The sequence below is a fragment of the Cryphonectria parasitica genome (assembly GCF_011745365.1).
Source record: "Cryphonectria parasitica EP155 unplaced genomic scaffold M406scaffold_3, whole genome shotgun sequence".
Classification (NCBI taxonomy): Eukaryota; Fungi; Ascomycota; class Sordariomycetes; order Diaporthales; family Cryphonectriaceae; genus Cryphonectria; species Cryphonectria parasitica.
The window spans coordinates 4,112,214-4,136,424 of NW_024468911.1; the positions used below are offsets into that span (position 1 = coordinate 4,112,214).

General features: G+C 52.5%; 4 protein-coding genes across 4 annotated transcripts; 1 reads left to right on the forward strand and 3 right to left on the reverse strand.

Moving 5' to 3' along the window:
* Positions 1-1,197: 1,197 nt before the first annotated feature.
* On the reverse strand, positions 1,198-1,347 carry M406DRAFT_244466 (uncharacterized protein; the record flags this gene model as incomplete). The annotated part of the gene is made up of 1 exon (XM_040916263.1): positions 1,198-1,347. A coding segment is annotated over one exon (150 nt), but the record flags the coding sequence as incomplete, so codon positions are not given.
* Positions 1,348-2,132: 785 nt separating this feature from the next.
* M406DRAFT_25021 (uncharacterized protein) lies at positions 2,133-3,737 on the reverse strand (the record flags this gene model as incomplete). Its single annotated transcript, XM_040916682.1, has 2 exons — positions 2,133-2,502; positions 2,623-3,737. Coding segments are annotated over 2 exons (1,485 nt in total), but the record flags the coding sequence as incomplete, so codon positions are not given.
* A 3,612-nt stretch (positions 3,738-7,349) lies between these two features.
* On the reverse strand, positions 7,350-15,092 carry M406DRAFT_254745 (carbamoyl-phosphate synth; the record flags this gene model as incomplete). Its single annotated transcript, XM_040916981.1, has 4 exons — positions 7,350-7,406; positions 7,468-11,028; positions 11,926-14,393; positions 14,453-15,092. 4 exons carry the CDS (start codon positions 15,090-15,092, stop codon positions 7,350-7,352), a joined length of 6,726 nt encoding a protein of 2,241 aa, XP_040778811.1.
* Positions 15,093-17,810: 2,718 nt separating this feature from the next.
* M406DRAFT_98048 (uncharacterized protein) lies at positions 17,811-22,529 on the forward strand (the record flags this gene model as incomplete). Its single annotated transcript, XM_040926388.1, has 7 exons — positions 17,811-17,874; positions 18,529-19,993; positions 20,068-20,139; positions 20,251-20,319; positions 20,385-22,094; positions 22,143-22,254; positions 22,337-22,529. 7 exons carry the CDS (start codon positions 17,811-17,813, stop codon positions 22,367-22,369), a joined length of 3,525 nt encoding a protein of 1,174 aa, XP_040778812.1. The 3' UTR covers positions 22,370-22,529.
* Between the last annotated feature and the right edge of the window lie 1,682 nt (positions 22,530-24,211).

Below are 24,211 nucleotides of genomic sequence, written 5' to 3' on the forward strand. Positions count from 1 at the left end.
GGTCGGGAAGGCGAGAAGAGGGGGGTTGGCAGGTGGGTGGTGAGAGATGTATACGTAGTACGTAGGATGGCGCAAGAGGGAATCAGAAGCAAAGTGTGGTTGTGGTGCGCATATTGCTTATTGCTGAGAGAGAAGCTCATAAGACTCTCCACCCACCCATCCCCCCTCCCCTGCAACACCCGTGGACCTCCCAATTCTAGGCGAGCATTCAGTCCCCCAACCCCTGCCCAACCCACTAAAAAATCTACCCAGCCCATGCCTTCCCCCCCCATGCTGCGCTCCCGCCGGCTGCACCACATGCATTCCCCCAATTGGCCCACTTGCAAACCCCCCCCCTTCAGTGGCAGCAAGAGCGGGGACCAAATCCTGCCAGTCTGATATCTTGCATGAACAACGTCGCAACGGCTGCATGCCCATTCTATGCTGCAGTAAGCTTGCTCGTTACCTTATCAGGCGGAACCCTTTTCAGACCTCGTTCCGCCTCTTACATTGGACGTTTTCCTTTCCACAGCTCCATTGTATGCTTATTCCCTGGGCCGCCATCACATTTCACTTTTCTCCTCCCTCTCGCCACCCGGCGTTTGATGCTACCATACTCTGGACCCTGCTGCCTACCTTGACCGAGAGGGGTAATTGGTCTCGAGATCAGGTCTCCCTGCCCATTCATTCATTCATTCATTGATCCATCCATCAGGTCAGCTCAGGATCAGTGCACTTCAATCGATAGGGTAATAATGGGTGCAAAAGTGAAGGGGTAGAAAAGAAAAGAAGGAAGGAGAATAAGGGGCGTCCACACACCAACATATCTCCACACTTTTCATTTCAACTTGCGACAACAAGCATAGCTGACTTCAACATTTCCATGTACCATCGGACCAACGTTGGGAGACTAGCAGAGGCCCACGGTCTGGTCAGACAGCTCTTTAAGGACAGGATAGGTTTTACGGGTGCAGAACCTCCGCAGCCACAAGACAACCACGTTTCTCATACGATGAGTCCAAATCTCCACCGCCGGACTCTTTGCTGTGGCCATGTGCTGTTGGAAGTCGTTCCCTTGTGTGTGATTTCCAAGTGTGCTGAACACAGAGTTATAAAGAATTTAAAATAAATATATTTATGAACCCAATTGCAGTCGCACCATCTAGAACGTACGTAGGCAATGATGTGCATTCTCATGGTCGATACCCGCAACGTATTCATAAGTCTGTGATACGCTATTGTGAGCACATACGACCATAGGTAGTGGAGAACTTGGGATCCCGTCTGCTCTCCCCTAAATAAGCCACTAACCGCCGGATTAGTAGTTAAGTGGGTGACCATTAGCGAATACCCGGTGTTGTATGTTTTTGCTTTTTATTTGATCTTATTCTTTTCTCTTTTTTTTCTTGCTTATGTCTATGTTCTCGTCCGTCCCCATCCCACTCGTTTTCCTTCTTCTTTCTTTCAATCAATCAAATTTTTATTTTTTATTTTACCCTCTCTCTCCCACTCTGCCAATACTAAATATTTAATCAAGATATCTTCTATGATTGTATACTATAATGAGGGGCAGGACTACAGCATCCCAGCACCTGGTACCGTGTCAACAGGAGAATAAATCACCAGCATCGAGACTAAAGTACACTTGACCCTTGCAGAGAACATCAATGTATGAAACAAGAAGGGTACTATAAGAACATTACAACTGGGTGTAATATGTGAAACCTAGTATTTTGAGAACATACTGACAAGGCAAGAAGTCTCACTGTCCCAATATCCGTCTCTAGATTTTAGTAGATACTTGAGTACATAATTATCCTCAGCCCACTTGAGATTCAAAGGACCAATCACCCTGCTTTTTCAAGGTGGTACGATGAGATGAAGTTAATTGTCATCGCCATGTCCGCGCCAGCCTATAGGTACTCAAAATAAAGGAACAAGAACACAACCTGGGTATATGGTGGTTTCTCAAACCAATCACAATCTGGCATACCACATTTCCCACTCCCATAAAAAGACACAATAACAATGACATAATGAACCAAAAAAAAAACCCCCCCCAAAAAAACCCCCCAACACCATTAGTCGAGATATATCCTTCTCCTTCTTTCATCCCTTACCAAAGTCTCCCCTCTTCTTGGTCAAATCTGCCCATATCCAGGCAACACACTCGTCTCCTGAAACGCCTCTTGGGGTACGCCCATCACCCGAGGCCGAAGAAACTCGTCCACAGCTGCATCCTCCAGCGCGTCCTCCCAGCTCGGCAGCGCCTCCTCAGCCCCAGGTGACCCCGCCGCCGGCTCCACGCCAATCTGTACGGGAAGGTCCAGCGACAGTGTGCTCGTGCCGCCTGCAGCGCCACCCGTCTCCACACGCACGGAGAGGTGGAGGGTGTAGACGCGGCTCAGGATGCAGCCGTGGAAGCTTGGGACGAAGGCCTTGCGGGTCGTGGGGAGGTCAGGCACTGGGAGCTGGATGGTGGCGGTGTGGTGAACTGGAGGTGCGTGGAAGGTGGTCGCGGTTCTTGACATCTTCTGCTGGTGGATCAGGCCTGCGAAGGCACTGGAACGGCGTCTGCGCTGCTGGGCGGTGTTGTTGTGGTCGTCGTACTCGTCGTCTCCGCCGCAGTCAGACGATGAGGACGAGCAAGAAGCAGCAGTGTTGTGGGCCGAATCGCTGCCGTAGCCGCTGTCGCGACGGGTGTGGTGCATGTGCCAGGGCCCAATGTGCGCAGGCCGTGCGGTGGCGGGCAGGGCGACCGAGCTCGAATAGAGGCCACGTCGGTCGCTGAGGGCAACCCGCATCCACTCACCCATGTTGGGGAGGCTGCTGATGGCAGATGCAGAGTAGTACGTGTGTGCCGCGATCTTGGCCGACACGCCCGTGATCTTGGGCGGTGGTTGCACGTCACCAGGGCCAGCGCCAGCAGTGGCGGGCTCGAACTTCAGGTCGATCTGCGCCGTAGTCCCGGACGAGACGCGCCCATCGGGAAGCAGCATGATGGCGCGCGGCTGCTGGCCCGAGACGGTGAGCCTGCCCGTCTTGGAGGACATGAGGTTCTTGCGCAGTGTTTTTGTCTTGGTCATCTTGTAGAGGCAATCCTTGGCTGTCACGCTCAGTGGTGCCGCCTCGGGAGAAGAAGGGAGCACCTGGATGGCCTTGACGGCCTCTATGATCCTGACGTGGCGGGCGCGCGGCGCCGAGGAAGCGGAGGCCGGCAGCTGCTCGCGCCATACCCGAGCCTTGATGGCGTATATCACCTCGGCCATGTGAGGGGCGAAGTCATCCTTTTCCCAGTTGCCCCGTGCCCACGAGCCCATAGACGGCGGCAGACACAGATGGTGATCCCGAATGTGTTCCGAGTCGACCTTGTGGTGGCAGGCGCTGAGTGTCAAAAAGTCGGGCAGGACAAAGGTGAAGGGGACCGTCAGGGTGGCGCCCGACTCGAGGATGCGGGACGTTGGGTATCTCTCCTCGGAAACGGGCATGCGCAGCTTAAGAAAGGTGTGGGTGGACTCGTGGGGGCTGCTGTAGCCCTCGGTCCGTGTCTTGGAGCAGCCGACCAGAACAATGTCGATCGAGTCGAAGGGGGTGTCTCTCTGGGTGGTGATGGTGACTTCTCCCTCGAGGACGGAGCCCGAGGTGTACGTCTTGGACTTGTAGTGGTGTTTGAGACAAATCTGTACGTCTGGCCTGAGGGCATTGACTTTCCTGCCCTGGGCGCTCACCAGAGATAAGGAGCCCTCACTGCGAGCGCTTGAGGTGCTCGCCCGGCGAGCCGAGTGGCCCCCTCCCAGAATGGCGGCCATAGACATGATGAAGATGATATTGATATTTGTGAAGAGAGGAGGAACTTTGTCACAAGAGTGAGTGAGACTGGGGTCACACAAGACGGTTGAGTCCTGTGCAACTGGCTCCCTCTGAAGAGTGATTTGAGAGTGGGTATTGTTGAGCGTGGCCGGGAGATGGAGGAGGAGGAGGAGGAGGAGGAGGAGGAAAAATATGTATTGTGTGTGATGTAATCTTCCAGTGTGGGGGAAGGGAGAGATGGAGAGACAAACTTGTCCGCAGGATGATGGCACAGCGTTCTAGAAGCGCTTCGTGATACCATATATGGGTCTGATAGTTCTCATTGTGTAATAAGCAAACTCGAAGGGGTGGGCGACTGTCGACTCATATATGAGGAGTGACTTGTCAGGAAAAGGAGGGCCCGCCCGAAATGTACTCTGGCGCAAATGCGCATGAGAGATGGTAGCTACGTGAGCAGGGAGAAAAGATGAAGAAAGAAGAATAGACAGACCAGACAAGCGTGAGGTAAACGCTGCCGGATTGGAAATAGAAAGCGGATTTCAAAGGATCTTGAGTCATTCCGAAGTAGGAGAAGATTGCTAAAGGTAAGGAGAGCCGAGTACCATAGTAGGCGGTTCGAGACGTGGTTGGGATAAGGCGTCAGGGATGCATGCACCTCCACACCAAAGACCATAGACAACGCCGCAGAGAGCACACAAAAAGTAAAGAGTAATGACGAGGTTTAGGGTTCTAGACTGGTTTCAACCCAGCGCTATTGTCAACCAAAGAGAGCACCAAAAGAACACATGTTGATGTGGTGTGCGCCGTTGTGTCTAAGGGCACTGATCAGCATTGCATGTACACCTGCTGACGTCTGCACGCATACACTTGTACAGTAAGCAAAGAAAGAGACTAAGAGGAGGTGATGATCATCTCCAGGGGGATGGATGGTGGGCACGAATACCTGGGGTAAGACGTGCTAGACATGAAGGGTGGTTGGTCATCCAAACATGGAGGAGGAGAAGGAGGGCGGATGATGCAAGAAGACACCACAGAGCGCAAGACGCCCTGCGGGACGACAAGAAAGGGAAAACCAATGCATGTACAAAAGACACTACCTATGGTATAGCGTAGCCCCACAACCCGCTTCCTACCCACCGCGCCTTCTACATGTCCATGCATGGGGTACACCGTGTAGGTCGTACTTTTATCCTGGTGCGCTTGGGAAGTCTCACATTTTTCTGTTCCTCCCCAATAAGATTATCATTTCTTCTCTCTTTCTGTTCGGGTGCCAGTCAACCTCGTGGACCGGTCAAACTTTTCTCATGTTGGGTGGAACTTGCAGAATACTTGTGCACATAATATGAGTACTCTTTGCAACGCCCCTATCGTCAATGGTATTAGAACTTTAGAAGAAGAAGAAGAAGAAGAAGAAGAAGAAGAAGTCAATCATAGAATTCGTCCCACGTTGCAAAGCAAGCGCATGTCAAAGTCTCTGGGAGTTTGTGTACTACCAAGTATGTAGCTGCGCAATCGCGATGTGCCGTTTGCAGGGCGCGGAGCCAATACTTTTTCATGTTAGCACCGGTCTCCGATCACGGAACAATCCTTGACCTGCAGGGCGGGCATCCACCACCCCCCCCCAGATGCGCATTGACTGCCTGACTGCTTACATGTCCTGTATGTACATCCCAGTAGACGAATTAATTAGCTACTTGGTAGTTTCCACAGGTTTCAAACTTAAGCTGTCTGTCTTTGTCGTGACCGTTTTCAGCAGCACACACGGGGAGCAAACAGTGTCGTGGAAACAGGGTTGACATCGCCCACGTGCTCTAGACCAAAGCTCGGGGTAATCCGACCAGAGATTGCTCCACTATTACCGCAATGTTTCTGGTCCCTGCTTATTTGCTGACTACAACCCCATGTACTTACTGTACGTACATACACAAAAACCCTATTCTGCTTACGGAAACCAGAATACAAACACTGCATTAGTGGGTTTTGGAGACGACATGGCTGGACGGTTTTTCCTTCTTCCTTGGTCCTTATCCCACGGACGTTTTCGAGGAAGCAGAGTTGCGGGTCGTCCTGGCATTGGGCCCCCCCGCTTACGCCCATCAATGGCTCTTGAATGGATGGAATAGACCTGGACCAAATGGACAGTGAAATATACACAAGCCGTAATTCTGTGTCGAGCGTTGACAAGAAACATGCGGCTGGCGATGATGAGCGTTCCCGTGATTCGCCTCACCATCTTCGCAGACCGTCTGGACAATGAGTAACAGGATGTCACGCCCGTTCTCGATTTTTTTTTCTTTCTTCTTTCCACATCCTCCACGCTAACAGTGCCATAAGAAGCATGTGGGTCCTCGTGAACTTTTCTTTCTTTTTTTTTCTTCTCCCCCAGGGTCATGAGGAGCCAAGAGATGCGGCTCCTCCTTCCCATAGGGGTTTCCAAGCTGCTGGGTCCGCGCTACCATTTCCAACGCCAAGCTAGCCATCTGAATTAGTCACAACGACACAACCGAGTGCCTCGCTAGCTTGCTACTAGCTGGACCGCTTGCTAGTACTGAGATGCACACGGGGGAAAAGGATCCGTCACACACAGAGAGAGACAGAGATCTAGCCAGGCGAGCCTAGTTAGTGTCTGGCACGCATGTCCACGTTGCTTACAAAGTTTAGGGTAAAATATAACCCGTCACAAAATATTGGGGGAGTCGAGGATAGGAAAGGGCTATAGACAATATGTTATATTCCATTCTCGAGTCTCACATCATATCTGCCCAGACAAATCCCAGGGCGGTTTGTAAATTCTGCCCTCTTGAGGGTCGATACAGATGTGCATCCAGCCTGAGGTCCTGGTGGGACTGTGTGCCTTCCAAACATGTTGACCTGCAGCACGTGGGTGTAGTCACTAATTTTTAATTCCTATTTTCCTAAAGACAAGAAACAGGCTGTGGCGTCGCTTGACTCACGGTACAGAAGTGAGTGTTGATCAGCAATGTCTAGGTGTCGTCCCCTGTCCACCGCACTTGATATGAACGCGTTTAAACCAGACAACCAAGTATCGCTTTTCAAGTATACTGCTCACATGCACATTTCGAGAGGAAACAAAATCTAAAGATTGATTTAATTTTGCAATAAACACAATGGGGTATCTTCTTGTAAACCTATATAAACAGACAATTCTAAAATACACTATACGCCACACCCACGTACACCCACGCTAAACCTGAAACAAACGCCAAATACAAATAACAAACATACATACGCATACACACACACCAAACATTACCTATACGCCAAATCCGAATGAACGACACACACATAATACCAAAGTATGCGAGAGTGGGCCCCTTTACGATCTACGTATGCCCTTTTTTCATGTGTATGCGTGCATGTAACTCTGACCTTTTACAAGTCTAATCTAATGCTGAAAGAATAGCAAAGATTCAGAAAACTTTTTCCGCCGAATCCAAAGCCCAAAAAATAAATGCTGAAATCTACCAGTCAAAACATTCCCGGTTTGTCTTCTTCTTCTTCTTTTCCTCAGTAAGCCTCTATACACAGCAACCGAATGCTCAGGTGGACATGACGAGGGCCAACAGAGCCATGCGCGTGTAGAGACCATACTTCATCTGTGCCGCCTTGTTAGTATATCCATAGTTTCGCTCCAATATGGAATGGATAGGTACTCACCTGTCTGAAGTAAGCAGCCCGTGGATCAAAGTCCACCTCCTCTGCAATCTCCTCATTCCTCGGCAGCGGGTGCATCACGATCATGCTGCTCTTCGCATTCTTGAGCGTCGCATTGTCGATGCGGTAAGATCCCTTGACCTTCTCGTAATCCTCCTTAGACGGGAAGCGCTCTGCCTGTACGCGCGTACAGTAGAGAACATCGCTTCTGGCTAAGATCTCCGGCGTCAGTGTCTCGGACACGGCAAGGAGCTGGCCAGACTTGACGAGCTGCTCGTGCACCGCGGGCGGCAGAGAGAGGGCCTTGGGCGAGACAAGCTGAACCTTGACCTGGTAGTGCTGCAGCAGATAGACCAGCGAATGGACTGGGCGGCCATAGAGCAGATCACCGAGGAAGGTGATTGTCAAGCCCTGGACCGTGCCAAGTTCTTCACGGATGGTGAACAAGTCCAAGAAGGCCTGGGTCGGGTGCTCCTTCGACCCGTTGCCCCCGTTAATGACTGGCACGGGAGAGAACTTCCTGGCAACCTTGACGGAGTTCTCCTCAGGGTGGCGGAGCACAACGGCATCGCCATAGCAGGACAGGGTCCGGAGAGTGTCTTGCAGTGTCTCGCCCTTTTGCACCGAGGAGTGTGATGTGGCAATAGCGATCGTCCGTCCACCGAGCCGCTGCATGGCAGCGTCGAAGGACGCTGATGTCCTGGTCGACGGCTCGTAGAACATCGTGCAGAGCAAACGGCCCTTCAGGGTGTTCAGCACCCCCTCACGCTGGACACCAACGCGCATTTCCTGTGCAACAGTAAAAAGCAGGTGCAGATCGGCGCGTGTGTATTGTGTCACGGAGAGAACGTGAGACTTCTTAAACGACGATGGTCGGGACAGAAGGGATTGCAAGGGGCTCTCAGCTGCTGTAAGAGGCAAAGACGGGCCAAAATCGTCGAAGATAGACGACTTGCCCGACTGGCCAAGAGTGCCTTCGAGACCCCGGGGTTTGGCGATCGGCCGCACGGGAGCAAAGACTGAGCCTCTCCTGCCGGTACGGGGAGTCTCAGCCGCCTGCGAGGAGGGCTTGATAGTAGGCGACATCGGTGACGGCAGAGCTCCATGCCTGGACACATCCTGGCCAATAGATGGTCCTTCGAGGATCTGGCCGTCAAGGCAGGTAAGCTTATCTTGGAAGATCACGCGCTGGACCGCGCCCCTCATCACACGCCCTGCGAATGGCGACCAATTAGGGCCAGACGGCACAGTGTAGGGCCGCTCGATCTCGACTTCGACAAAGGTACTGGGTTGGTCGTGCAACTCAAAGATCTCGACAGGGTTGTCATGCAGACGTTTCTTGATATCGTCGATGGTAAGCTTGCCTTCACTGACCGAAGTCAGGAGGAGCGGCAGAGCATCAGCGATGCCGGCGCTGGCATCAGAAGTACCATTGACAGCATGAGCCAGCTGATAAGGCAGGCTACCGACAGAGAATACATCGATGACAGCCAAGTGCTCCCAGAGCGACAGCTGATCCTCTGCCGAAGGCAGGAAGTTGCACTCAGGGTAATCCTTCTGGGAGAGATATAGAGAGTAGATGGAGACATCACAGGTCACCTTCAAGCCCTTCTGCTTGCTGAGCGCAATGAGCTTGATGTCGTCCTTGGTGGTGACTGAGGTGACGTGAATCCTCCGGCTATGAAGACTGGCGAGCAGGAGAATCGAAGCCAGGTCGGTCAATCTAGCGTCTGTAACAATAGGCTTGTGGACGGGCCAGGCATCGAAGTGTGCAGTCACAGCAGCGACCTTGCTGATATTGTCAGAGAGGTGGTTGAAGGGGATAAACAGAGCACCGACTTCGCCAGCGACGTGACTGATTTGGTTGGCATTAGTAGAGGTTGCAGCCACCGACACATTGAAATCACAATATGTGCCCATCTTTCCGTTCTGCTGAGCAACACTCAGCGTACGAGCATCCGTAATGGCTCCATCAACGCCAACAGCCATGGTCCGCACCATCGTGAAGCCACCAGAGAGCGATGTCTTCGTCACGTTCTGCAAATCACGGCTCTTCTCAGAGACGATGCCGGGCACAAATGCCGCAATGTTGACAAGACCTGGCAGCAGGAAGGTGCGGTGGCTGGTCTGGTAGTCCGAGATGCTCACATCGAGTGTCAGGTGATGAGCAATGGCCTCAACAAGAATCTTGGCATTCTTGACATTGGTAACCAGTGGGACCTGGTAATCGACGGCCATTCTTCGGGTCCTATAGCCCTTGCTCATGTAGCTGGCAGGACGGCGGTACTTGTTGCTCGACGGGAGGTTGATGTAGAGATCGATCATATTGTTGGACAAGTGTTGAGTGAGCGAGTATTCCGACTTCTGATCGTTCTCATCCTGAGCAAGAACTTCAAGGAACTGAACAGGAATGTTGTGGGACTGCAAGAAATCAGCGGTACCCGCAGTGGCAAAGAGCTTGAAGCCCAGCTCCTGCAGCTTCTGAATCGACGGCAGCATCTCCATCTTGTCCTTGTAGGAGCCAAGAGACAAGAGTATGTTGTTCTTTGGGATCTTGAAGCCAGTCGACATCAGGGCCTTGAGGTACGCCTCGTACTTGTCAGCACCAAAGCAGGCCACTTCACCAGTCGAAGCCATCTCAACGCCCAAGACTGGATCGGCACCGGACAGACGAGAGAAGCTGAACTGCGGAACCTTGACACCAACAGCACCGGCAGGGCGCTCAACGACAGGATACGGCTCGAACGGCACGCCCACGATAGCCTTGGTAGCCATCTCGATAAGATCGACACCCATGACCTTTGAAACGAAGGGGAAGGATCGAGAGGCCCGGACGTTGCATTCGATGACCTTGATATCGTTGTCCTTAGCAATGAATTGGATGTTGAATGGGCCGGTGACATTAAGTGCAGCACCGATCTTGCGCGTAGCCTCTTCAATACGCTCAATAGTGGTCTTCTCCAGATCCTGAGGTGGTAGAATGAGAGTAGCATCTCCGGAGTGAACACCGGCGTTCTCAACGTGCTCGGAAATAAAGTGGCCGACAACTTCGCCGTCATGAGCAACAGCATCCATCTCGATTTCCTTTGCATTTTCGATGTACTTGGTGATCACGACTGGGTGCTCAGGAGAGACATCCGCGGCCTGCTTCAGGTAGTTCTCGAGATCTGCCTCTGAATACACGGTATTCATGGCAGCTCCAGAGAGGACGTAAGACGGTCGAACAAGCACCGGGTAGGAAACACTGTTACAGAATTCCCTGGCCTTATCGAAGCTCGTCAACTCCTTCCAGGTTGGCTGATCAACGCCAATCCGGTCGAGCATACGCGAGAACTTGTATCGGTTCTCGGCATTGTCGATCATCTCGGGCGAAGTTCCCAAGACCTTGACTCCAGAACGGTGCAGGCTGAGAGCGATGTTGTTCGGGGTCTGGCCACCCATCGCACCAAGAACACCCCTTGCGCCCTCTAATTGATAAATGTCAAGGACATTCTCCTGGCTGATGTTCTCGAAATACAATCTGTCGGCTTCGTCGTAATCGGTGGAGATGGTTTCTGGGTTGAACTGGATAGAAAAATGGGGGTGTTAGCCATGATGTTGGGTAGTAGGCGGTCCAAAAAAATAGCCACGTTCATCGAGAGGAGGGTCCATCGAGGAAGATCCATCAAGGGATTTGTTCGTCGAAGAGAGGTCCATCGAGGGAGTTGTTCATTGAGGAAGACCCATTGAGGAGAGTCCATCAAGCGGGTGTTCATTGAGGGGAGATCCATCCAGGGAGAGGCCCAGGAGATGTGCAGGAAGATGCAACCCTCTAGTGTGAGCTGGTTGAAGGGCATTGCTAGCTGCGCGCTTTTAGGGACGCAGCTGAGAGTCAATGGGAGAGCAGGTGCTGAAGTCCAAAGTAGTAATTTGACTGATGATGCTCGTCCAGAGGGAGGGTCGGAAGTTGTTGGCAGACTCTTGAGGCACTGGACGACAGGTAGGATTGCAGATTTGACGTGCTTAAGATCATCAAGAGTTGGGAGTTTTGTGAAGTTTGTCCAGTCCGAAGTTTTCAGGAATTGCTTGATGGTCAATTGACTCGAAGCGTATATAAGAAGAAAATAGGTTCAAATCACAACCTACCCCAATCTCTCCTTTATCAGGGAAGAGGGGGAGGAAGTTGTCGGGCTTATCGGGCTTATCCTGGTACCTTATTTCTGGGGCGACAAGTTTCTCGTGTCCAAGATGTTTAAGAGTCGTAAGAGCAGCGAATATTGGAGCAATAGGTCCATCAGGGAAGGGTTGAGCACAGAGATCCGTAATCCAGAGAAGATCTATCCAGGTAGGGATCCCGTAGACATGTTGTATAGGAAGATGCGACTGTCCAGAGGGGTTGTCCGCAGGAATGGAAAGTCGGAAGAGAAAAGAAAAGAAAAGAAAAAGAAAAAGAAAAGAAAAGAAAAGAGACTGATAACTTACATTCACCATCACAGTCTTGAAACCATCCTGTCGAAGTGTGCGGATGGCGCGGACAGAGCACCAATCAAACTCAACAGATGAGCCGATTCTGTAGACTCCAGATCCCAAGACCATGATACCATGATCGTCAAAGTCAACATCATGCTGCGTAGCATTGTATGTCATGTAGAGGTAGTTGGTCATTGCCGGGAACTCGGCTGCAACGGTGTCAATCTGCTTCACGAAGGGCATGATGCCGGCCTCGTCTCGCAGTCGACGGACAGCCAATTCATTAGAGTCCCAGAACTTGGCCAGCTGGCGATCGGAGAAGCCAAGGCTCTTGGCCTCGAGCAGGAGACCAGGCTGCTTGGCAACGTCATCAGTGGTGTATCCTGTCATCCTCTTGCCGAAATCGCTCAGGCCCTTGAGCTTGTGCAAGAACCACTTGTCAATGTTGGTCATCTCCCAGATCTTGTCGACTGTGTACCCGGCATGCATCGCGTTGGCGATTGCAAACAGACGCTGGTCAGATGGCGTCTGCAGCTCATCATCGATTGACATGAGAGCCTTGGTCTCGTTGAAACCGAGGTTCTGGAAATCGATAGAGCGGATCGCCTTTTGAATGGCCTCCTCAAACGTCCTGCCGATGCTCATGACCTCACCGACACTCTTCATGGAGGACCCAAGTTGTGTCGACACTCGCGTGAACTTCTTCAGATCCCAACGAGGCATCTTGACCACAACATAATCAAGTGACGGCTCGAAACATGCGCAGGTGGACCTTGTCACCGAGTTTGTGATGTCCTTCAGAGGGATGCCCAGACCCAACTTGGCAGCAACGAATGCCAAGGGGTAGCCAGTCGCCTTAGAGGCGAGCGCTGAAGACCGCGACAGTCTCGCGTTGACCTCGATGATGCAGTACTCCCTGGAGAACGGGTTGAGTGCGTATTGAATGTTGCACTCTCCGACAACTCCAAGATGCCGGATCACGTTGACGGCAGTGGTCCGGAGCATGTTGTAGTCCTCGTCCGAGAGCGTCTGAGACGGAGCGACCACGATCGAATCTCCGGTGTGAATACCGAGGGGGTCGAAATTCTCCATGTTACAGACAGTGATACAGTTATCCTGGGCATCTCGAACGACTTCGTACTCAATCTCCTTCCAGCCCTTCATACTGCGCTCGATCAGCACCTGGGGGCTGACAGCCAACGCCTTGTTGCAAAGGTCAAGCAATTCGGCATCATTGTTGGCGAATCCACTGCCCAACCCTCCCAGCGCGTAAGCAGCTCGTACGATGACGGGGAAGCCAATATCCTTGACGACCCGCATGGCCTCTTCAACACTGCTTGCGGACGCCGACTTGGCGCACTTCTCACCAATGGACTCCATGCTTCGAGCGAAAAGCTCACGGTCCTCGGTGGTGATGATGGTGTCGATGGGTGTACCAAGCACCTTGACTCCGAGCTCCTCAAACTCGTCCTTGAGCTGGATGCCGACCTGCAGTGCAGTCTGTCCACCGAATGTGCAGTAAATGGCATCTGGTCGCTCATACATGATGACCTTGCGCACGAACTCTGCATTCACAGGCAGGAAGTAGACCTTGTCCGCCAGGCCCTTGGACGTTTGGATCGTTGCAATGTTGGGGTTGATGAGAACGGTGTAAATGCCTTCTTCCTTCAACGCCTTGATTGCTTGGCTGCCAGAGTAGTCGAACTCGCCAGCCTGTCCGATACTGAGACCACCACTGCCAAGAATGAGGACCTTCTTTGGCCTCACACGAGGGTGCAGTCTCTCATTCTCTGCAGCGGTGCCGCCAGGGAAAGAGACAGGTTTGCTGAGAAGGCTGCTATCCGATGCGCAATTGACAATGGTCTGGATAAACACATCGAACAGGAACTCGGTGTCTCGGGGGCCAGGTGTGCTCTCGGGGTGAAACTGCACGCTGAAGTAGGGCTTATTGACGTGCATGATACCCTCATTGCTTCCATCGTTGGCATTCACGAAAAGCTCTTGCCATTCGGTAGGCAGAGTCTTGCTGTCGACGGCGAAACCATGGTTCTGGGACGTAATGTGGCACTTTCCGGTGACCAAGCTTGTGCAGGGAATGTTGTGACCTCTGTTGCCGTACTTCATCTTGATGGTCCCAGCTCCAGCAGCTCTGGCAAGCAGCTGGTGGCCCAAGCAGATGCCAAAAACTGGCGTGCGGTTTTTCGCCATGGCCGTGGAGATGTTCTTGACAGTTGTCTCCATGACGGCCGGATCACCAGGGCCATTCGATATGAAGAGACCGTCATATTCATCGCCAGCTTGTGCAACAATGTCATGGTCCCACGGGCATACAAGGACTTCGACGCCTCGCTTGAGAAAGCACCGGAGCTGGTTGTACTTCATACCGACGTCGAGGCAGAGGATACGAACTGTCCGACCGGATGGGTGTTTGACAGCAGTGCCCTCGGGAGGGGTATAGAGCTTGGGCGTCTTGATGGACACTGAATAGCAAGTCAGCAGAGAGCCGAAAGTAGGGGTTCTTTCTTTCGAATTTACTCACCCTCTGCCACCAGGTTCTTCTCATTAGGGTTGACCCAATCGACAGTGTCGAAGTAGGGCTTCCATTCCTTCAAGCCCTGGGTCAGGCCATTGCCTGGGGCTGTTCCATTGACGCCGTTGGCCTGGCTATTGGCTGGTTGCTGCTTCTGCAACAGCATCCGGCCCAGCATGCTACCCTTTTGTCGGATGTGCTTTGTCAACGCCCGAGTGTCGACACCGTACATGGCGGGTATGCCCTGCTCTTTCAACCACGTTCCTAGAGAGGACGTCGCCAGGAAGTGCGAGTAGTCCTCCCCAGCGTACGAGGCCGTGACAAGACCGGCAATATGGATCTGGGAGGACTCAAAATGCGCGGGAAGGTCGCGCAAGAGTTCGTCCATGGTCTCTCGCGAGGGGACGCCATAGTTGCCGACTAGCGGGAAAGTGATGACGAGAATCTGGCCACGGTAGGAGGGGTCTGTAATGGACTCTGGGTAGCCCACCATACCAGTCTGGAAGACCAGCTCACCGGCGATGCTCTTGGGAGCGCCGAAGCTATAGCCCTGGAAAGCCAGGCCATCTTCCAGCTCCAGGCAGATGACATCTTCTTCCTTGGTCTCGTGACGACGAGCGGTAGCGGGAGAGAAAGCTTTGGAAGCCATCGTGTGGAGGGGGGGGGGGGCCTTCTGCAAGACGCAACGGGAGCAGGTGCAGGACTTGATGTCGAAGTCGTCTGCAAGCTCACTCGAGGGAGCTCGAGTATTTGAAGGGTCTTCAACAATTGGAACAATGTAGAAGAAAGTGTTTGTGTTTAACGATGGATTATGATTGATTGGTCCACGACCTCGTCCCAGTTAGGAGACGATATTATAAAGAAGGACAAAGGTGGAATGCCTTCGATCTTGTATCCCCCGAGCTCTGTGAAGGGAAAAAGAGAGAGCAAAAAAGGCAATTGGTGAAAGGGGAAGAAAAAAAAAAAAGGTACAAATGGCTTGCTTGCGCACCCCACTAATGACAACTTTTTTTTTTCTTCGGTCCGTTCTCCCCTCACTGTTGTCCCTCCCCAAGGGTTAACATCCCCTGTTCACTAGCTAGCGATAAGCCTCTTATCAGCTCTCTAGCGCGTCATCAGTGCTGCACACAACCCATGGCCTGGCCTTTCATTGGTAGGCGAGCTTCACTTAAGAGACCAAAATACTAGTGTCACGGCGCCTTGCTGGAAAGGCTTATGATTTTCGTGATTGTTGTGCGCCTCGCCAGCTGGCAGGCTGCTGCAGTGAGGTAGAGAACCCTCCATGAAAAAAATTCAAACTACTGTTGAGAGTTCCTCAGAATTTCGAGAGGCAAGGGAGAATTCAGTGCAAGACCCCAGAGCCACCATAAAGTGCTTACATTCGGACTCGGCATGCATAGAAGAATCAATGAAGTTGGAGACATCAAAAGGGCCAGTGGGAACCCACTCTATGCGCAGGAATCCAAGAATTTTCGTAACAGCAAGCTCTGAAGCCCGCCAGCAAGAAATTATTTTCCTCCCCAAGCTTGTACCAAAGACCAACATAGGTTAGTTAATGGGTAGCAAACACGCATAGTTTGTGTATTGCAAACAAGACTTACGTCCCACCAATGCATGAAATTGATCGATTCCGAGCTAGCTCACATGATCCGGACGCGGACGCGGAGACTGCGACGGAGGTCGGAGCAACGCCGGCTCAGTTTTTGGAATTGACGGGGGTGTACATCTACTAGGCAGTCACTGATTAGAGCCAAACCTCCCGATAGGAGGATGATACCTGGGGGAGGGGATGGTGTGCGGGAACGTCCATGATAGGACGGCGTCTTATATTGGGGTGAATGCTCTCGCATTGGACCATCCGTTGGGCCTATTCACCCAAGAGAGAGAGAGAGAGAGAGACGAACCTCTCGATCAGTAAGCCCACGAAAGTAAGTACCTTAGTATATCCTGCCATGATGGCTGCTACGCAGTGACCTGTGGCCCTGGCCTGGAGCAATTCGGTTTGGACTAGTGGCACTCGACATTTCTTGGTGACCATACTATGGTACATCGAACCTTTTTTGGGACCGGTGGGTGTAGATCGTGTCTAATGTTTCGGTACCATCGAGCCGCTCTCCTTGTCGAGCGCTGTGCTTCCACACTAGTGCAATACGTCCCCTTCACCGCCGTATTGCACATCTCGGATGCTGTGCGAATGTGTGAGGGTGAGGGTGAGGGTGTCACAGCAGACCTGCGTATGCGGTAAGCCCCTCATCGGTTCGCAATAAACGTTCCAAACCAGATCCTTGCTACTGTGACCCCTCCCCCGAGAGTATCGTCTCGCTATCCAGTGCGTTATCTTCCAACGAAACACCACCCCGCAGGGACGTGAGACTGAGGTCTGGTGATGGTGGTGCAAGTGCACAACGACAGGCTGAAAGAGGTGCTCTATGTCTCGCTTTTGCTTTAGTTTTGGTCTCTTGACGGGAATTTTACTGATCCACTACCATGCGAAGCGCCCTGGGTCTCGGCGACGAGTGATTTGCTGCTGCATATGACGCATTCGATGCAGGTGCCAAAGTCGGTGTGTGGAGTCAGGGAGGATTATGCGCCACCGTACTGCCGTGCTATGTCAATTCCACAAGACCAAGTTGTGTGGTAGCATGCGGAGCATTGTGGCCGCCAGGATCGCCCCACAGACTGGGAGGAGTCTGATGAGAGTGGCCCCAAACTTCGGACTCCAGCCCTCACGCGCAGGTTCATGTGAGATGAGATGGGGGAGAACGCCTCCCAAGGTTTAGACCGCCTGTCCTTGACTGCGATAAGAGCCACAATCGTCGACATCTGATTTGAAGATGTGCCTGAAGATCGGTAGTGGTGATGACAGGCGAGACCTGCGGGTGTGTGTGAACAGCATGAATGATGTATCGAATTCTCATTCCCTTTGGTACTCCATCTCAAGATCGAAGCCCACCCTTCAGACCAACGCGAGGCGAGGTGGGGGGTGGGGAGAGGCGGTCGACCACTGGCCATGGATACCGAGTCTGGTGAGGTCAACCGGGTCTGTGGCGTGCCAATCATTGAGGGTACTGCCAAACGTGCGGTCAAATAGGCGGGCCCATCCACACACCAATCTTGCAGGCTCTTGCAGGGCTTGTGCAGCAAGGTCGGCCCACCCGATCCCACCTGAAGTCATGCGGCGATCTGGGGAACATGCCCTGTTTTGGTGCAAGAGATAACGCCAGCTTTAATATCGACATGCATGCGGCTGCATCGACCTGAACCTAGACCGGTCAGTCCTGAAAACACAATAGGCGACCGCTGCTGCGCGCCCTCTGTCCAAGCACTAAAGTTCTTAGTACACATCACGGTAAGTACATTTTTAAGTATGACCCTGGTGATAAAAGTTTATGCACCGCTAACCACCAGCTTTTCAGCCCTATCCCATCCTCGTTCTTCCTTTTTTGGAACCTGAATATAGGTATCGAGAAAGAAAAGAAGGAGACAATTTCTTTCCCCAGAGCAGATTTCAGTGTAAGCAAGCCTGGACTCTGTTGAGCCTCAATCTGAGATCACCTGCACGGACCGCGATTCTGAAATCGGACCTGCCCCAGTGAGTTACCCTGGTAATTACGGCGACAGGGGCTCCCTGGTCAACCTTACATCTTAGCTCAACTCATCAGCCCAAATCCGCGCACTACGTATTGCCATCACTCCTTCTTGTAAACATTCTTTTCTTTCTTTTTTTCGTTCCCTCTTCAGCCAGTTCTGTTCTAACGACGACGCTGTGCTACCCAGAGGCGGACCTTGGAGGAGGATCACCATTATTATCTCGCATAGTTCCAATTACCAGGACTTTCAGAGGATACGACGATACGTTGCTCTTGTTTAGAGATCAACTCATCTCGACTGGATTAAACGTCCTTCTCCTACTCCTTTGTTGACTTAGTTCCACGACTGGCCTCATCCCTACACAAACGCTGATCATCGAGTGGTCTTCCATGGCGCTGTCAGACTCATGACCAGAGTGGGCAACAAAATGCCTGCGCGGAGAATACTGTCGTTCTCCAACCTGCTCGACTCGCTGAGGAGCACCCGCCGCCCAGACGATGACGAAGATGAGCGCGAGCCCTACTCACGCATGAGGCATGCAACGGCAGATTTTACCGAAGCCGACGACGATGATGATTCCAACGACGGGCTTGGGCCCAACGAGGATCCGCCCAGGAGGCGTGACTCGGGCACTGTTCTTCCTCTGTTCTCCGAATCCCATCTCGACTCCTTACCGGTCTACAGCATAACGCATGCTATCCGAATTATTGTCCAGACCCGCACTGAGACAACATTGACATGGGATCAGCTGCGCTCTCCGCAGGTGTCTCAGTTTCTTGTCAAACCCATGCAGGTGCAGATCCGCCAGCAGCACTTTTCGAGAGCTACCATCTACGCCCTCATGGCCAACTGCCTACAGTTCTCCAAAGAGGGTCAGCTGAATCCAGGAAACGCCGGCGCCAGCAGCACGAGAGCCAAAGTCTGCGAGTTGTTGGCCATCAAGATATTAAAGGAGTACAGTACCCGAGAGCTCATCGACGCGCTCTCATACGACTTCTACCCACTACAAGGTCTGCCGGGCGTACAGACGCCTGTCACACCTCGGGAGGGAAAGGCAAAGCAGGCCGCGGCAAGGACGTCCACCCTCGAGGTTGCTATACGTGCCTCCGCCAAGCATTTTCTTGCGCATCCCCTTGTCGTGCAGCAGCTGGAGGCCATCTGGAACGGTGCCATCAGTTTCTATTCCTCGGCGGATAACCTGCATCGTCCTCATGTTCGTGCCTCGCTACCAAGTTCCAATGGACACAGCCCCGTCCGCGGCCGCAACGGCAACGAGAGGACGCCTCTACTTCACTTTCAGAAGGGATACGAGCGGAACAGAGGGACTCCTACTCAGCCTGCACGGCGTACGGTCACCCTGTACGATCCACGCAACGCTTCCATGTTCAAACTGTCTCGGCTCCGAGTTCCACGGTACAGACAGTTCTTCTCCACTTGCTCACTCGCCATCCTCATAGGCCTATTCCTGGCTGTTCTCATCGAGAGATCTCACAGCATCACCAGTCTGGAATTGATCTTCTGGCTCTGGAGTGCCGGATTCATGCTGGATGAGCTAGTTGGCTTCACCGAGCAAGGCTTCTCGCTCTACATAATGTCTTTCTGGAACATCTTCGATCTGGGTATCCTCGTATTGCTGATCATCTACTACTGCATGCGGATATATACGGTATTCTTGGTGGGCTCGTCCACAGGCGTCGACGCTTACGACATCTTGGCCGCAAATGCTGTCCTCTTGCTGCCGCGAATCTTCTCTGTCCTTGATCACTACCCTTACTTTTCTCAGATCATCCTCGCAATGAAGATCATGAGTGTGGATCTGGCAGCAGTGTTTATCTTGATCTTCATCTCTTGCAGCGGATTCTTCGTCTTCTTTCTTGCCAACACCAAATCGGACGCTGCTGAGGTGGCGTTCAAGATCTTCCAGTTGTTGATGGGCTTTACGCCTGCCGCCTGGGACGTGTACGTGTTGCCTCTACCCATCTTACATGAAATATCGCATCCACGAATCGAAAAGCTGACATGTCCGTCTTTAGCTGGCCTGAGTACTCATGGCTCGACAAGGCACTGATGGTGTTGTTTCTTATCATTTGCCACTTTGTCGTCGTGTAAGTGTCGAATGAAGTGTGGCGCGTGCCAGCTAGGATACCTCCCAGAGCTGTTGGACGGGCTGGGGGGGGGGGGGGGGTTCAGAACAGTGTGCTGACGATATGACACAGAACGGTCCTCATCACAGTCCTCACCAACTCGTTCATGTCCATTGCCTCGAATGCGAAGGAGGAACATCAGTGAGTGGGCTTCCGGGACGCAATGATTAGGTTGATATTTCTTAGCTAAACATTATTTGCTTCAGATTTCTGTTTGCGATCAACACGATTGCTCTGGTCAAGGATCAGTCTTTGTTCTCGTATGTTGCTCCTGGCAACATATTCGCGTGGGTCTTGATGCCGCTTCGCTACTGCATGCCGCTACGCCATTTTGTCTGGCTCAATCGCACCATCATCAAAATCACACACTTCCCGCTGTTGCTTTTGATATTTCTATACGAGAAAAGGATTCTGGCCCCGTCCATGTATGAGCCAACGGATTTTGTGGACAACCCTAGCATGGGTCGACCGAGAGCCGTATCGATCAATCCAGTAGGAAGACCGTCGCTGTTCTCACCTACGATCCGCATCCGGGAAGAGTCCGTGGCTGGCTTTCAACAAGACCGTGCACTCGAGGAGGTCTTCCGGCGCACGCCAGATTTCGCATCGTTACGGACGCAGAGAATGAACGAACGCAGGAAAACACAGAACGCCATTCGGAGCTGGATGGACCACCACGATGCCATTCCAGAGTCCCCTAACCACCTCGCAACGTTGGACGGCCGAGCACAGCAGGATTGGGCACGAAAGCTCAGTTTGGGAAGAGAAGGGCCCCCGCGGAGGCGACACATCTCGGAAACCAGATCTGTTGCAAGTGATCCTGCAGACTTCGTCTCAATTAGCGGGTTTCCGGCAGCCAATGAGGGGGGGTATTTTGATAGTGTTGATCGCAGAGATCATGCAGAACAGACCATTTTGAAGGATCAAGATGCTGATGATGAGCTGGTCACGAACGATGAAGACGAGGATGAAGCCACGGCTCCCAGTCGACATAGCCAGTCAAGATCTCGCGCGGATGACTTGGAAGACTACTTCAGGACGCCGATCGCAACTCGATTCAACGACATCATGATACCGACCTCCCTCGATACCTCGCATCGGTCGCCAATGCGTCAGCAGCAGTCTCAACCACCGAAACGCGCAGGCTTACATAGCCGTACCCTTTCCACGAATACAATCCTCTACAATCCACCGACCATATCCCGTCGACTCCTTGACAACGACAATGACGATGGAGAGACCTCGCCCGGGGCTGCGCAGGGCAGGAGCAGGCCTCGGATGATCAACACTCGGACGGCACCATTGGATAGTCCAGCGCAACGATCACCGCGGCGCACTTCTTTCCTTGAAAATCCTCGCCCTCGCCCCAACATACCGCCTCGAGAAGCCATGCATACGACAGGCAACATCCAGCGCCTCGGAAAGGGACTAACAATTGAACCTAACGGTCCACGGCGCGGCAAGGCCCGCCGCATGTCCTCGTCCGATCTGCTCGAGGTTCACTCCGACCTGGCCGGCATGGCGGACCATGATGCCTTTAATGGCGTGTCTTCCAGCTTCGTGACACAGATGGCAATGGCAACTGGGATGATCACGCCAGGTGCACACCGGCCCAGTGAGAAGGCCCAACGGGAGCGTGACAACGATCGCGACCGGATGAGTCGTCTGGTGTTGGCACGGATGAAGACGCTCGAGGAAGGCTTCGCAGACGTCGTCAAGGAGATGCGAGGGTTTCAGAGATCCTCGGCCATGCCCTCCACGGCTCACACATCTGCTTCTGAAGGAACGGGATCCATAAGCTGGCATGGCGAAGGCGAGGAGAGGATACGACCACTCACGACCCTGAACATGGAAAGACCGGGCGGAGGCTCCCCTGGAAAAGCTTCCAAGACGAGTTCAACGACAAAAGCTAGCAGGTCACGACCTGTTAGCCGGCGAAGTGGCGATAAGTCAAATCGTAACAGTGTGATATTGCGGTCGCCTGTTGGTTCCCAGGGAGGTGGGTCGAAGGGCAAGGGGAAGCTGGTCGAGACAAGCGGAGAAGAGGACTATGACGGGTGGGACGACGACAGGTCTGTAGGTTTTGAGCCGCCGAGCTTTGAGAGGAGAGGGAGTTCAGCCTAAAAGGCTGGATGATGCTGGGAGGTGATAATACCAGGCGAGGAACAAGACAGCATGGCGGCAGGATTGAAGGCAACAGAAGGAGCAGGCTGGGCTGGTTGAGATGTCTGGGGCTAACACGAGTTTATATCGGCTGAATCTGGTCGCGGTTGCATGCCATATGCTACGTACAATATCTTACTGCTGCTCGAACAGTGGGCATCAAAGGAAATGGGAATAATTTTGAATGCAATTGTATTGCGTACTTCTGCCCCTCGTGCAAATTTGGACATCTACATGGCAGCACATTTGCGCCCAGACTTTGTCCTCCTAAGTATCTTTTATGTACATTGCCAATCCTGTGCACCAAGGCAATCTTGATGACGCTGTACATATAGTCACAGTAGATCCGCTGAATAACAGTCGCGAAGAACTTCCCAGTGGAGACAGAGATGGCCCGGTAGCTCTCCCTAGGCCAGCCATGCGAACCGAACTTCGCCGTGTGTTTCTAAAAAGGGAATTGTTTCACTGCGTGTGGTCTCCCTCCTTCCTTGTGTATCTTCCCCTTCTCGTCTTGATACTGTGGTTGTCCTTATCAGGCGGTTCTCAACCCCCTTCCCCGCCACATCTTTCCATCTTCTTTTTATTCATGTATTTTTCTTTTCGTTGTATATTGTGCCACGCTGGTTCCGCTCGACCGTCATTCTTAAACGCCACCGCCGCTCCTGTCCACAGACACGTAGTAGTTGCCGTTCAGGGTCCGCTGCGTCACCTCGTTCTTCTTCAGGGCGCCGGCCTGGTACCGGATGCCGAGGCCGACGCCGGCGGCGGTAAGGGTGAGGAGGGTTAGGCGTGGGTGGCGGGAGCTATTGGGAAGGAGAATGGGATATATCGTCTTGATTAGTTCTCTGTAGGTTTCTCTTTTTCTTTTCCCTCTCCCTCTTGCTATAGGGTATAGGAGAAATGTTTGTATAGAACGTGTTTCCATGCAAGTGGCTTGTTGGGAACGTACGTGAATGGGCGGATGCCACCGCGGTGGACATTTTTGAGCGAGTCCATTGTTTGGTTTTGAAAGGAGTACTTCTTGGGAGGAGGGAAATGGGGCGGTGTGTGTGTATGTGCGTTCGATATGAGATACAGTACAGTCTAGTAAAGAGTTTACTGCGGTGAATTTAAAGAAGTTATTTGGATGCCCAGGACTAGACCAAACAGTATAGAATCTCGATTGGGAAGAGAGAACGAGCGACTAGCTACAGCAGGACAGGACATATTAATGTATATATACGTAGTTCTGTTGGGAATGGTAGTGCAGGGAAACCCGGGGGGGGGGGGGCAAAAGTTAAAAAAGTTGTGGGGGAATTGTTCGTGACGGTGAGCGAGTGATTGGCACGCGACGTGTTTCCGTTTCGAACCTGAGCTACTAGTACTGTACCTGTGTGTTCCTCCCTTACTGAAGGTGGTTGACATGGCCCCACCATCATATCATAACTGGGGTGATGATGCCGTGGGATGCGGGGAAGGAGGGATGAAGACGGAAGGCTGATTGTGGGGCAGGAACAATTCGGGGGAAAGAGAGCAGTCCTCTTCTTAGTCACAAACTCACACGGTCCGGGCCGGGTTAGAACTATCAAGCAAGCTGTGGATCACTGTTTGTACAAATTAAAAGGCAGAAAACCGCAGATGATTTCAAACGAAATGCCAAAGTTCCATGGCTATGGGTGGCCCCTTGCTGATTAACAGCTCTGTCTAGAACATGAGCAGCCTTGTTTGTCTCTGTATGCAGTATGTATCTGTCATGGGTGGATGGGCCACCGAGTGAAGTGGACAAAGCTTGCGCAAGCCCAGCTCTGCGCAATGTGGGCAGGGGAGCAAGTGGCTCTGGGAGAAGGCAAACATCTGCTTGCACAGCCTACTGTACCATAGGACAGCAGCT